Source organism: Pezoporus flaviventris, unplaced genomic scaffold (genome assembly GCF_033815535.1).
Source record: "Pezoporus flaviventris isolate CSIRO_AGI_PZ_B2104156 unplaced genomic scaffold, CSIRO_AGI_Pfla_v1 ptg000007l, whole genome shotgun sequence".
Classification (NCBI taxonomy): Eukaryota; Metazoa; Chordata; class Aves; order Psittaciformes; family Psittacidae; genus Pezoporus; species Pezoporus flaviventris.
This window is the reverse complement of record NW_026892555.1, coordinates 21,979,139-21,993,088: the sequence shown is the minus strand read 5'-3', so window position 1 is coordinate 21,993,088 and position 13,950 is coordinate 21,979,139. Positions and strand designations below refer to the sequence as shown.

At 41.2% G+C, this 13,950-nt stretch overlaps 1 protein-coding gene across 5 annotated transcripts in view; it reads left to right on the top strand.

The window, feature by feature from the left end:
- The window catches only part of MATN2 (matrilin 2), a 71,399-nt gene extending 58,867 nt beyond the window's left edge, over positions 1-12,532 (top strand). For 4 of the 5 annotated variants that reach the window (XM_061448031.1, XM_061448030.1, XM_061448027.1 and 1 more), the window contains 3 exons: positions 622-1,035; positions 3,418-3,570; positions 7,532-8,027. In XM_061448031.1, the coding sequence (XP_061304015.1) occupies positions 622-1,035; positions 3,418-3,570; positions 7,532-7,941 (977 nt within the window). In that variant the 3' untranslated portion in view covers positions 7,942-8,027. Of the gene's footprint in view, positions 1-621; positions 1,036-3,417; positions 3,571-7,531; positions 8,028-8,136; positions 8,248-8,492; positions 8,589-12,194 lie in introns of those variants that run through there. The other variant, XM_061448029.1, reaches the window with a different exon arrangement.
- Positions 12,533-13,950: the final 1,418 nt, after the last annotated feature.

The window sequence follows — 13,950 nt, the reverse complement described above, 5'->3', positions numbered from 1 at the left end:
CCTGCTGTTCTAAATATGATGCCTAGATTTTTAACTTATATACAAGTGTGGCTTCACTGACTCATTTGCTTGTACCATCTTTACCTTTGTGCTACTTCTGCAACACAAATGCAGCTCAGTAATTCTCTTCCATGTCTTTCAGTACTGGTCATTTACACAAATGTAAAGTTAGCATACTTTACAGTATACAGTATATATAGTATATATATACACACACTATACTGCATACAGTACTTTACAGTATACATAATTCCAGGCCTATATCTGGAAGAAAATGATGGTAACTCTGTCTCTATATCCTAGCTATATACTTCAGTTATACAGTTCTCTCTACTTAAGTCATTCTTAATTTGCTGATTATTACATCTAGTTGTAGTATTCTGCAAAGCAGTATGTCTCAGTAAGTATTCATTGTCATGGTATTTTTGTTAAACTGTTGGTCATGGGTGCACTCTTAGTTTTCAATAAAGACTATACACAACATCTTCAGACACACTGGCAAAGATGGATGAGCCAGGAACATGATACTCTGATGATCTCTGAGTTTATGTGTAACTGGATCCCTTTTTCAACTTTGTGGAGATCTGTCATCATCTGAACACTCTGCTGCTTATTTCACAGGATGCACTGAAGGACCATTGGACCTGATGTTTGTGATTGATGGATCAAAAAGTCTCGGAGAGGATAATTTTGAAATTGTAAAACAATTTGTCTTGGGAGTCCTGGATACACTTGAGATTTCACCCAAAGCTGCTCGAGTTGGTTTGCTTCAGTATTCCAGTGAAGTTCGCACAGAGTTTACATTAAGGCAGTTCAGCTCAGCCAAAGACATGAAGAAAGCTGTGTCACAAATGAAATATATGGGGCGAGGTTCCATGACAGGACTGGCTCTGAAGCACATGTTTGAGAGAAGCTTCACAGAAACGGAAGGAGCAAGACCATTTTCAGCACATGTCCCTCGAATCTCCATTGTGTTTACGGATGGACGAGCCCAAGACGAAGTCTCCGAGTGGGCTGCTAGAGCAAAACAAAATGGTAAGGGCAGATGGTTTTGATTCCTTCTAAAAGACAAACAATGTTAGAAATAGAATGTAGTATATTATGGATGCGCTCCAGCATGTGCTAATACAGAGAGTGTTTGCCATAGCAGGCTGGCTAATGCGGTGACCACTGTAGCAGAACATTGGATCTTTAGTGTTCACAAGAGCCTTTGCTACAAGGCACGTATGTCATCCCTAGTGTGGGACCCATGATGAGTGTCTCATCTCTGAAGTTACATGCCATACACAGTTGGTGCTACTACCCACCTGGCATGCCATGCAGTGTTCCGAACATATCCATATATGGTGGAGTCAACTCGAAATTTTCAAACCTTTTCAAGAAAAAAAAGAATCCCTTTTTCCTTTGCAAACCATTTTCTATTTTGTGAGAAACTTCTTTAAGAATAAGGGCTGATGGCCCATAGCACACAGAGAATAGACAGACTTTAGAAGATGCTGCACATCTTTTTTTCTGTTCTTGTTTTATTGGCTTGATATATCAATCTTAACTCGATACATGATTAGTATAGCATTGGTCAGGACTGATACCTCTCTGTAAGGAGAAAAGGGAAAAATGTTGAAGGATATGAGAGGAGCATGTACTAACAATGGTGTTATTACAATGAAATACAAAGTGTTTCTTAAAATATTAAAACCAAACCCAAGGATTTCTACACTAACTTGTGAGAGCTGGGGAAAGTACACTGAGGATTTACAGGACTGAGAAAAAGAAATACAGGCCAACCTTGCTTATGCAAGCCATGAATGAAACATCAGCTCCAGACAGCTTACACTCACATTTGTAATATTTGCTACAAGCCAAATGTATCCCCTGTGTAATTGCAGTGTAGGCAATGTAGTAATGCTGAATATGAAATTGGCCTTGAATGCTTTAGCACTGATATCTCCAAGACTTTAAAAAAGCAACAAACCTCAGCACGACTGGCCCATTCATTACATTGAATCAGCTTCTGGCAAATGTTTTACTTTCCTGGCTAAAGTGAAGGATAGGCAGATTCATGACAAAAAGTAAGATGCTTATGTTAAACGTTAAACAGTTGGGAAATACCTATTTTATGATGTTACCAGCCCCATGGTTCGACAAAAAGGCTAAACTTGCAATTCAGTGAGTGTGTACCTGTTACTACCCTATGATAACAGAAATATCAAATCTCATCACCAACCAGGGGAAAAGGCAGCTTCTGCTCTTGAATATATAAAAGAGCTTGAAATACTCTGAAGCAAACAGTTGTATTATGAATAGCAAAATCACTACTAGCTGGGGACATTTTCTAAGCCAGAACTGATACAAAAAATGTTGTAACAGATCACATGTTCATGAGAATAAAAAAATAACTGCTGAAAAAAGTGTTATTAAAGATCACCATGTTTTGTATTCATTGCTTGTTTAAAATCTGTCCAATGAGAAGGCTGTGAACCACTTCCCTCCTTCCCTGCTTTCAAAATGAAGGAAACTACAAATCCTCATTTTCTTTTTCCCTAGCACCTCTGCTTGTCCCAAGCACCCCTGTTGTAAGGCTTTTTCTCTCCTAACTCCCCAAACCATTTCTTTTCCCCTGTTCTTCCCCTTGTAGGTCCGGGTGCGTTTTAACTGCCTCCCAGCCCCCTAGTGTCATTGAGAGTGCAAGAATCTTGTTTCAGTGTTCCGGGGATTTCAATGAACACTAAGTATTTGCATTTTTCTAAAATAAAAATTTACTGCAGTCTTGCAGGATTCTGCCCCATTTGCTAATATAGAGCAGGTTTTCCCATCAACCCAGTAATTAGCTTTATTGCACACACCCTACACAGACACACACAAACCAAGTACTTGCAGTGCAACTGTGAGAGTGATTTGTGCGATTAGAATCATGGAATAGTTAGGGTTGGAAGGGACCTTAAGATCATCAAGTTCCAACCCCTCTGCCATGGGCAGGGACACCTCACACTAAACCATGTCACCCAAGGCTCCATCCAGCGTGGCCTTGAACACCACCAGGGATGGAACGTTCACACTGTCCTTGGGCAACCCATTCCAGTGCCTCATCACCCTTACAGTGAAGAACTTCCAACTTCTGGATGTTTTGCAGTACTTCTCCTGGGTTCGTTTACTATCAGTAGTGGCCAAGCAAGAGTAATGTCTTTTACTTAAAAACTGTTAAATTCTAGCAGAGCACTGAGTTTCTATACATCCCAATAACTAAAGCATATTGAACATGTTCAAAACCAATGTTGAAGTAAATTACACAGCATATTCACTTACACTCTCCCTTTTTCTCTAAAACAACTAATGCTTGTATTTTCCTTTCCTTTTGCAGAGAAACAAGGGTTTAGAACTGCTGATGTAACAATTTTGTGCCATTTCTGTTGAATCTAGGTATAATTATCTATGCCGTTGGAATAGGACAAGCAATTGAGGAAGAATTGCTGGAAATTGCTTCTGAGCCACCGTACAAACATCTCTTTTATGCTGAGGATTTCACAGCTATGGAGGACATCAGTGAAGAGCTAAGAGCCCAAATCTGTGAAGGTAACAGTATTCCACTTTCGTTAGTTAGCAGAAGAAGGAATGCTTATAGAGCTTTTGGTGGCCTAAAAGGACAAGCATCATAGTACAGGTCATAAATCATTAGTGTCAGCATTGCAAGGACTAAGTCACGGTAACTTTTCTGCCCTTTAATATGTGAGGAATAATCTATCACCAGGTAAAGGTATATAATAATTGTCTTTATTTTCATAAAGTTTGCATAAAATGCACACTTCTGTACCCAGAAAAATCAATTGCTCCTTCCCCTTTCTTTTTCTACAGTTAAGTCAGCCATGCACTGAACCCCACCCTGCCAAAGAAACATTATCTACTCCATTAGGAATGTGGGAGAATAATCAGAAATTTGTAGTGTCTTAATGAGAATGAAAAAATTACTCTTAAGACCAGTGGCAAAAATCTAAACCACAGCAAAACAATCAGGAGCTGTTGTGCATATTTATAGAAGACTAAAAATAGTTCATTGAACATGCATTCACAGCCACAAAGAGTGGATCTGTGCTGCATAAGCTTCAAGTTTTGCTCCATAAACATGGAAGGTTTGCACCCTTCCTCACTCTGGCACAAACAGCCTCTATATAAACATATGCAGCTGAAGTTTTGTAAGGGGAAGGGGAAATGTGAGCTGGGATGAAAGCTGTTCAACCAGAGAGAGGACAGCATGCCTCTCCCACTCACGCATTCCCAGCAGTTGGTATTACTTGTACATTCAAATTGGTACCTGAAGCAAAATTCAGAGTGTCATTGTGTGAATAACAGTAGTCCTGTCATCAGAATTGTGCAAGATGATTTCATTTGCACTAGCTTATATTTGGTTGTTTTTCTTGGAATTAAATGCAAACAGGTTTTATTTTCTTCTTTAATGCTGCTGTGTAAAACTGCCTGGCAAGCAGCAGTGCACTTCTTCTTCATACAGATGTCAAGGAAAATTCTGGGAAAAAAAAAAAATCCAAGAATGTTTCTTAGCTTGTGTATTCCTTGTGTTTCAATCCTAAAACGTCCTGGTTCCATCTTGCTGAAATACAACTGTGGCAACATGAAACCAAGCCTGTTCAATTAACTTTCTTATTAGGCAGGTAATCTGCTGATGACAGCTTGTCATCTTAAAGCCTGGGGAGACATCAAAGCTATACTGGTTGCCAGACAATAATTCTCCCTCATTAGCAACCCCCAGAGCTCGGTGATGGAAATGCATCCTTCGGGTACCCACAGTGGTGGTCAGCAGCCAGGCTTTCTTTTTTCAACTACATTACTTGCCGTATGAAAAATAAGTAAATCCTGCCCCTCTGTGGCAGTTTCTAGACTACACCGCTAAGAACTGGGCAGAGCTGGTGCCTGTTTCTGTCCTCGTCTTTCACCACCAGGCAATCCCTCACACCTGTGAACTGAGGGCTGACCCAGCCTTGTTTTTCTGAACACTCCAGGACTAGCCATCACTGCTCACAACTCGCTCCAGCTGAAATTCTGCCTCCCAAGGCTGTTACACAAGTTGAAAGTTCTTTTTCCCTCTCTGCTCTGGTTTACTGTTTTCCTTCCTTTGCAACAGCAGTAATTTAATTTTCAGTACAGCCTTGTCCTTAGCTGAGGACTTCTGAGGCTCCAGAATGTGAGGGGAGACCCTCTGAACATCATGGCCTCCAATGACAAAGCCTCTCATCCCCAGTCCCAGTTGTGGATGGGCTGCATGTTACCAAGTAAAGCAGAAGCTCTCCAACTCTCTTTTGGGGTAAGGGTTTTTCTTCTGCTAGAAAGCATCAGCCTTGTAGAATGGCTGCTGATTACTATTAATTATTCTTGATGACTTGTAGTAAAAACAAGTAGTTTTCTCTTTTGCCTCTTATTAAAGAGGAATTCAGCTGGAAGATTCCCATTCATTGCCTTGGTTGATGTTCATTTCTTGTCTGGAAGCACTAACAAGGCTACAGCAGTGTCATACATAATACACACTCCTCATGATTGCCTCTTCACCCCTGTTCTGAGCATGTGCATTACGGAAACCTTTAATTACATGAGCACATACTATTTTTGTCAAAAGATCCCAGCACTGCTCAGATGACAGTACTCAGCAGCCTGCTGGTTAACATTCTGTTCTCCTTCCAAATTGAGATCGTTACCAGTGCTGCAAATAGCCACTGCTTTTGAAGACACGCTTTTTTGAAGACACTTTCTCACAGGCTTTTTTTAAACAAAATACTTAGGTTTTGTTACAAAACCAAACACTAAAACCAAACACCCAACTTTAGCATTGTTCCCCAACAAATTCGACTATTTATGTTCACTGCCCTGACTTCACCAAGGGATTTGGTTAGGGTTAGCAGCCTGTCACTACTTGTCTGACTTTACAGAGGTGACGAGATCAGACATCTTAGGGCCCCAAGCCTGAAGAGTTGTTTCTGAAATGCCTGGTTCCCAAACTGGAGACCTTCTGCCATACTTCCATACTTGCCAGTGTATCTACCATTTTCTTTCCCGTCATTACATATGAATCCTAATTACTTGTCTGTACCAGCCCAATACCCAAAGCTCAAGCTTTTCAGGTCTGTTCTTCTGTCCTTCCTACACAGCTTCCTAATTCACCTACAGCTCTTAAATGAGCTCTAGCGGAAGTCATTACCCAGGGTCACATACTCGAGGTTCCTTACCCATTTCTTCCCTCCTACATTGGAAGCCTCACCATCCTTGTTCCTAGCTGATTATTCTGCTGGACTCCTCACCCAGTTTGTCTCATTCCTTATGCTGTGATCTCACCCCACACCCCTCTGCCCAGAACTTTCTCAAAAATCTGTATTGCTTCTATCAGCTGGTTGCCATGCAGACTTTTTGATATGTTGTACTGTACTGTAGTTTTCTTAACGACTCATCTCTGTTCACTCCCTCTTCCTCACACTGTCATTTCAGCTCCACCCCAAGAGGGTCTCATCTTCTCAGTGCAGCTTAGGACAGCTGCATATTGCTGCACATCTGTCAAAATTCATTAGACCAACAGGGACCCCAATAGCTGTAACAAACCTGTGAGGCCAAGAGCATCTTCCACCTCCCTAGTGCGCCTTCATGGTGGGCCAGGAAAGCTTGCACCATCACCTTTTACGCACATTCACTTTTAGTGTAGCTGCTCTTGGTATATTCACCAAGGAAGGAGTCCCAGATGCTCCATCCACTCCCCTGCCATAGCTGATCAAGACTTGCAGTTGTTAAATGTATGCTCATCAGCTCACCTGAACCATTAAGCAGTCCGCAGTTAACTAAAGTTGAAGCATGAGCTCATTCTGAAGGAACAAAAGCTGCCTCTGCATTATCCTCTTCTAACAAGGGAGTAATGCTCAGACAGACTCAAGGTGGTTACTCCTACATATAAAATAGGTTTCCATTTCTCTCCACACACCTATCAACTAAGATTGCTATGTAGAGTCTGAAATAAATTCCTACATTTTAAAGGTTGTGCTTCATGAATTAGAAACTTTTTTATAACTATAGTGTATAAAATAAACTCTACTCCATCCTTCTCACCTAAGCACTCCCAACACCCTGATCAATGTTTCCCATTATAAAGGAGAAAATTGAAGGAGTAAGAAATTTCTTCTTTCTCCAAGCAGTTTTTAATTCTTGTTCAGTTCACTCCAAGGGACTCATGGGTGACAATGATTAAGATACAAGAATTTTCACTAAAGGACACAAAGTAGGTTGCTGTCATTTCAGATTGCTTCACTACTATTAATCTTAAGCACTTCTGGTTTGGAAGAGTTCTTCTGATAGCCTGAGTTGAAGGGTGAGTCCTGGAGTTTCCATGAACACTGGGCCTCTTCTGAACTGCAGAGATATGAGGAATTCTCCGTATGTTATGAGAGACAAAACAGCAAGTTATTGGTATGAAACATCATTTCTAGGGAATGTATTTTCATTGCTCCTTTTGTGATCTCCTTTCCTTCGGCAATTTCTTGTCTACCAGCCTTGAAAGAGTCAGCTCACCAGCAGGATCCATCATATGGGAGGATTCGTAAGACTGGTCCACAGCGTTCAGGTTGGCTGCTTTACCCCAGCATCCTGCTGTCTCCCCAATCATTGCTAAGTTCCCTCTTCACACTGCCTTCTGTACAGAACCCTAACAATTCACCTGTGAACTGTTTATCCCATTTCCCTTCCTACCCCCCTCCAAGGCACCCTCCTTTCTGCAACTCAGATCTACTTTCTGCAAAATATTGGAGATTCACTGTAACAAATGCATGGCTGCATGCTTTTTACACCATCCAAATGTATTATTTAATGGGGAAACTTGTATTTCAACACACTGCTTGGTATTTTAGAGCATGTTCAGCTTCTAAATCACTTCTGTTTCTTACAGGAACCTTCACAACTTAAATCATGTACACAGTAAATACAGCCTAACAGTTCAGTTCCTTTACTTCTTTATATCCCTTGTCCTCTAAATGAATGAGCCTCATTGCAATCAGCGAGATTACTGACTAATTAAGAAGTTGGTGCATTTGAGTAGAAGAAAAATACTGTGTAATTAAGTGGGTTTGATTTTTAGACTTTTGGGGGGGGTTCCTGCAGGACCTGAATCAACCACAATAGCCATCACAGATGTCATTGCCTGTCCTGATCTTGCAATACACCACAAGTATCTTTTTGAAGACAGTCACACTCACTCAACGAGAACAACAGGTAATCAAGTTATCTTTGTTTAGTATAATCCAGACTGCTCTTTAAATATGGAGGCCCAAGCGTTGGGTACTATTTCCCAGTATTTAAAAGATCTACCCCAAAGCATTCCTTTGGAAGTTTACAAGTTTTGAGAACAGGGAGCTCTATTAAACCTGCTCTGCATTTATAAATCCTTGTCATTTCCTCCCCCATCCCATTTGATTTATTCAGCATTTAGCCTGTGCTTGACTGTTTCTGTTTTTCAGCAAAAGCTTCGAAAGATAAAGACCAGTGCAAATGTGAAAACCTTGTGACATTCCAGAACTATGCAACCAATGAAGTAAGAAAACTCACCCAGCGATATATCCTTTCAGTATAATTCTTACATATAAGACAAGGGGGTCAGGTTAAAAGAAATTATAATTGTAACACATTAAGTCTAAGCTGTCTCCATAGCTCAAATCCATCTACTGGAATGAAAAGCTGAAGCACTGAATAATGTTAATCTCCAAGAAGCAAGGCTTTCAAAACTTGAAATGTGCATCTCCTCCATAGAAAGAACTAAATATTCATAAGGATCTTAACCTTTAATAATCCCTTGCAGTAAACACCTTCAGGACAGTAAATGAAATGACTGGTCAAATTCAAGGCTAACACTTTTTGCTTTGGGTCATTTCTTCAGATGGTATCGAAACAGCATTTACTGCCTACAGGAGTCAGAATCACAGAATCCTAAGGGTTGGAAGGGACCTCAAAAGATCATCTAGTCCAACCCTCCTGCAAGAGCAGGGTAACCTAGAGTATATCACACAGGAACTTATCCAGGCGGGCCTTGAATATCTCCAACGTAGGAGACTCCACAACCCCCCTGGCCAACCTGTTCCAGTGATCTGTCACTCTCACAGTAAAGAAATTTTTCCTGATGTTCACATGGAATCTCCTATGCTCCAGTTTACACCCACTGCCCCTTGTCCTGTCACTGGACATCACTGAAAAAAACCTAGCTCCATCATCCTGACACTCACCCTTTACATATTTGTAAACATTGATGAGGTCACCCCTCAGTCTCCTCTTCTCCAAGCTAAAGAGACCCAGCTCCCTCAGCCTCTCCTCATAAGAGAGATGTTCCATTCCCTTAATCATCTTTGTAGCCCTGCGCTGGACTCTTTCAAGCGGTTCCCTGTCCTTCTTGAACTGAGGGGCCCAGAACTGGACACAATATTCCAGATGCGGCCTCACCAAGGCAGAGTAGAGGGGGAGGAGAACCTCTCTTGACCTACTAACCACACCCTTTCTAATGCACCCTAGGATACCACTGGCCTTCTTGGCCACAAGGGCACATTGCTGGCTCATGGTCATCCTCCTGTCCACCAGGACCCCCAGGTCCCTTTCCCCTTCGCTACTGTCCAGCAGGTCAGCCCCCAACCTGTACTGGTACATGGGGTTGTTCCTGCCCAGATGCAAGACTCTACACTTGCCCTTGTTGAATTTCATCAAGTTCCTCTCCACTCAGCTCTCCAGCCTGTCCAGGTCTCGCTGAATGGCAACACAGCCCTCTGGTGTGTCATCAGCAAACTTGCTGAAGGTACACTCAGTTCCCTCATCCAGGTCGTTGATGAAAATATTAAACGGCACTGGTCCCTGCACCGACCCCTGAGGGACTCCACTAGTCACAGACCTCCAGCTAGATTCTGCCCCATTGACCACAACTCTCTGCCTTCTTCCTTCCAACCAGTTCTTGATCCACCTCACTACCTGATCATCAAGCCCACACTTCCCTAGCTTACCTATGAGGATGCTGTGGGAGACAGTATCAAATGCCTTACTGAAATCAAGAAAAACTACATCTACCACTCTACCATCATCCATCCACCTAGTTACTTGCTCATAGAAGGCTGTATGTTGGCTCCTCTTAATGACCACCTCATCCTTGATATGTCTAGAGAATACAGGGGATGTTTTTCTTCTGAACTGCTTGGTGAACCACCAGATGCAGCGAGTCATTTAAAACAATACTCAATGAGAAATTCAGAGGACTGAGATCTGATTAATTTCACATAAACAAATGTGCAAATAAAAATTAACTAAATGTAGATCAACAGCTTCCCTCCAAGTTTGTCTTTTCAAGGGAGCTGTCAGTACTGCAGCCTTTACACTACCTCTAACATCCACCAGATATCTCAGGACACAACAGCAGCAGATTAGCAAGACAACTTCCCGTCATGTTTTACATCATGCAGCAAATTCCTGTATTTTCTTCATTAAAGCGGTTTCTGCCCCTGCAAATATATAGCAAGACAACGTCTCATTTGCTATTTAAGTTTTCTAACCACGTGCAAAGCCAATAAGCATTTATTTTCTGCACAGAAAAATGCAGCAATGACAACAGCTTGTAACTGTGTGATTCCTAGACAAGAACAGCTTAAGAACTAACAAACCTGCAGAGTTAACAGGCTGTCCAGAGTCAGACCAAGAGCCCTCAGTGGTTGTGACAGCTGGCAAGTTGCTAAATATTGCCTACCAGTTCAGACTTCACCTCCAGCTGTTTTGTGTAGCTGCAGCAGGCAGCCTCTGTCTCACCTTCCCAAGTGAATCCTTCAGCTTAAGGAATCATGTTCTGATCATGTGACTGATTTGAATTATTGCATGCTAGAGTAGAATTGCTTCATAAAGAAAACCATCACATAAGTTTATTGTTAGGTGCTTCAAATGCTCATTAACATTTATACTTCCCTGACAGGTCTTCTCCAAAGTCTCCAAATAACTTCAGAAAAAAACCTCTAGGTCATTATCTACAGCTCCAACTTAGATGCTGAATGAAAAGAGACAACCACTCTTTCCCCCTTAAGGAGAAGCCTTGGGCTCCTTACTGTCATCTCCTGCAGTCAGGCTATGAGAAACTCTTGAGCTTAGGATCAAAGAAAACAGACCTTAGCTACATGGGCTTTTTTGCTTTACAATTTGAACAGGCAACCCTGTGATTTTGAGAGTCTGAAAAGAACTCAAGGTGATGGAAAAACTGTTGATGCCGAACCAGAGACCTAGGCATATGTATAGGAAGGAACAGTTCCAAGCACTTCTGCAGTACTGGACAATTGGTGCTTTGAACACAGAATTATGCAGTTGCTTCTCCATTACAAACCTCATTTCTCTGCCTTATCCAAAGAGCAGCCTAGATACTGAGTAACATACTAGTTGTTGACAACTGCAGAAGACTGCTGGCTAGTCCTCATCCCAGGGATCTGGGTGGGAGGGAGGAGGAGACCCGGCCACAAAACTAGCTTGTTACAGAATATAAAGGGGACCAATCCAAACTGTTAATGATTTGTATTGAACTACATTTAACTTTTCTATCAGTCAGATGAATGCAGTTTCTACTGCTTGAACTTTACGTCTGTAAACACCTACATAGAAAGCAGCTCAAATGATGCTAACATGCATATGGTGGGGCCAGCCCTAGATCCTGTGGAGCTTTTGCTCTACATCAGTTTGAAAACCACTGGCCCTACACTAGACCTCCTTAGGGCTGGAATGTAAGATCATCAGCAGTCATTCCTTCTGCAGCCAGGGAGCTCTGTACAGTTTTAAAAATCTGTTAGCTTACATATAGTTTTCTATGTGATGAAAACACTTTTTAAACACCACTGACTAGGGTAAGTATTTAGGGTTCCATTTAAAATAGCGGGAAATGGACAGCATTTTGAAATACCTGCCTTTTTGATAAGCTGCAGCCTGAACTCCACGTCAGGTATGCTTGTTAATGAACAGGGCTTCATACAGCTTTCTCAGCTGATCAAAGCAGAACAATAAAATACAGTGTGTATTCTATCAGAAACTACTGGGAGTCAAAGAAGGCAACAAAGACGAGAAAGAACTGCAAGTTTACAGCCCACAGCAATCAGGGAGCTGACACCACTTTTCTATTAATGCATCCTGTCAGTAGTTCTCTTTCCTTAACTTCTGTCTACTGGAAGAAATGACAAAGAGAATGGAAGACTTGGAAAACAGGCTAAAATACTGACCAACATCTGAAGGGTGTACTACACTGTATATTTATACATGCAAACTTGTCAGAGCTATTTTCTTAAACTGGTTCTAAGAAAAATAACAAATCCTCGTGTCTGAAGTTGAAAATATTTTTGATCCCTGCATCTATATACTATGTGTTCTGTCTTGCATTGACTGCAGATAAAAAAAAAGTCGAAAATTTTATATACATAAACAACTTAGTAACCAGCAAAAATTCTAACTAAGCAGAACTAAACTGAAATAAGCTATGCAAAACAATAAAATGCTGTTATTTTTTGAAGTGAAACCTCTACGTTTTGAAGTACTTTTAGGGTATGAATTTATTTGGCTTGCTTTTCTGTATTTCTCTCCTTCACTCACTCTGCTAGTATTTTAAGCATCCCTGTTTGTATAGATATATACAATTTTATATATATAAACAGAGAAGTGGGACAGCATTGTCAGCAATTAGGTTTCACTTATAGTCTTCAACCACCAGTCAACTACTGAAATCAGCTGGAAGTAAAAATACAAATTCATGTTGAAACTGTGATGAAAGTGGGAAGTCTGCTGGATTATCAGGGTATCATAATATGATGTTTCAAGTACTTTTTTTCTTACCACATTCAGACCATGTAACTTCTCCCTGCTGTTCCTTGCTCAGCATTAACCTTCCTAAATGCAACTAGTATTTTAATTATGAAGACCTTTTTTGAGCAATACAACTAGCTGCAGGCCTGTCTGTGCTTAAGACAAATGAAAACAGTAAACTGCTTCCAGCCATACTGGCCAACTGAAGTGCCTGAAGTTTCACTCTTTCCCCTCTGCAGCTAAGGCATGCTTCTGCTTTACCATCACACTAACAGCCACATCTAGATTTCACATAGCAATATCTAAGCTATCCTGAACTGATCCAAATCTGTAGTTTAATAGGTAGAGACACCCACACTTCTGACACACACTGGTTTGTCTATTATCTCCAAATGGAAATACACAGCTTCATCCATTCTGTACCTGAAGTAGTTGCAGCAAAACTAGACTAAGTTATCTCAGGTAAGCTCATGAGCATGCATGGATACAAAGCAACAAGTTTTGAAAGGTACCTTGTGCTTTGCCATACTTTGGCCAACAAACGCAAGTTCTGCAAGGACAGTGGTACATACTGGTTTTCACTAGGTGTTTCTTCTACTGCATGTCAGCAAAACACTGGCACCTCAATATCAGTAACAAGGTCCTGCAGTCATGATCTTGCACAAAATGGGCACAAATCTGTAAGACAGCAGAGTCCTCAGCAACAGTGACTTGAAGATGTTGTTAGAGACAGACAAGTTTGTATTCAAAATGCTAAAAAAGTGACCAATTTAAAATCAGCTTTGAGAAGTTAATTGACATTTCTCTTGGAAAGGAAGGAAAAAGGATAACTTGCACTAGTACTTTGTGATTGACTTGGGAGTGGGAATTTTTCAAATTGTAAGTAAACTGTATGGGATCCCCCACCAACATCTCACATCTGCTTGCATCTCACATTATGCCTTGTTTTTACATTAACACTCCAAACCCCAAAACCAAGGTAGTCCTAGCTTGCTGGTATTTGGCACCATACTTCCCATGATTATGTCCTCCTCCACTTACCTCTCGAGACCCACAACTTCTAGAGAAAGAAACAAGCAAGTTTTGTCCTGTGAAGGTTATTTCTAACAGAACAGGAAACAGCAG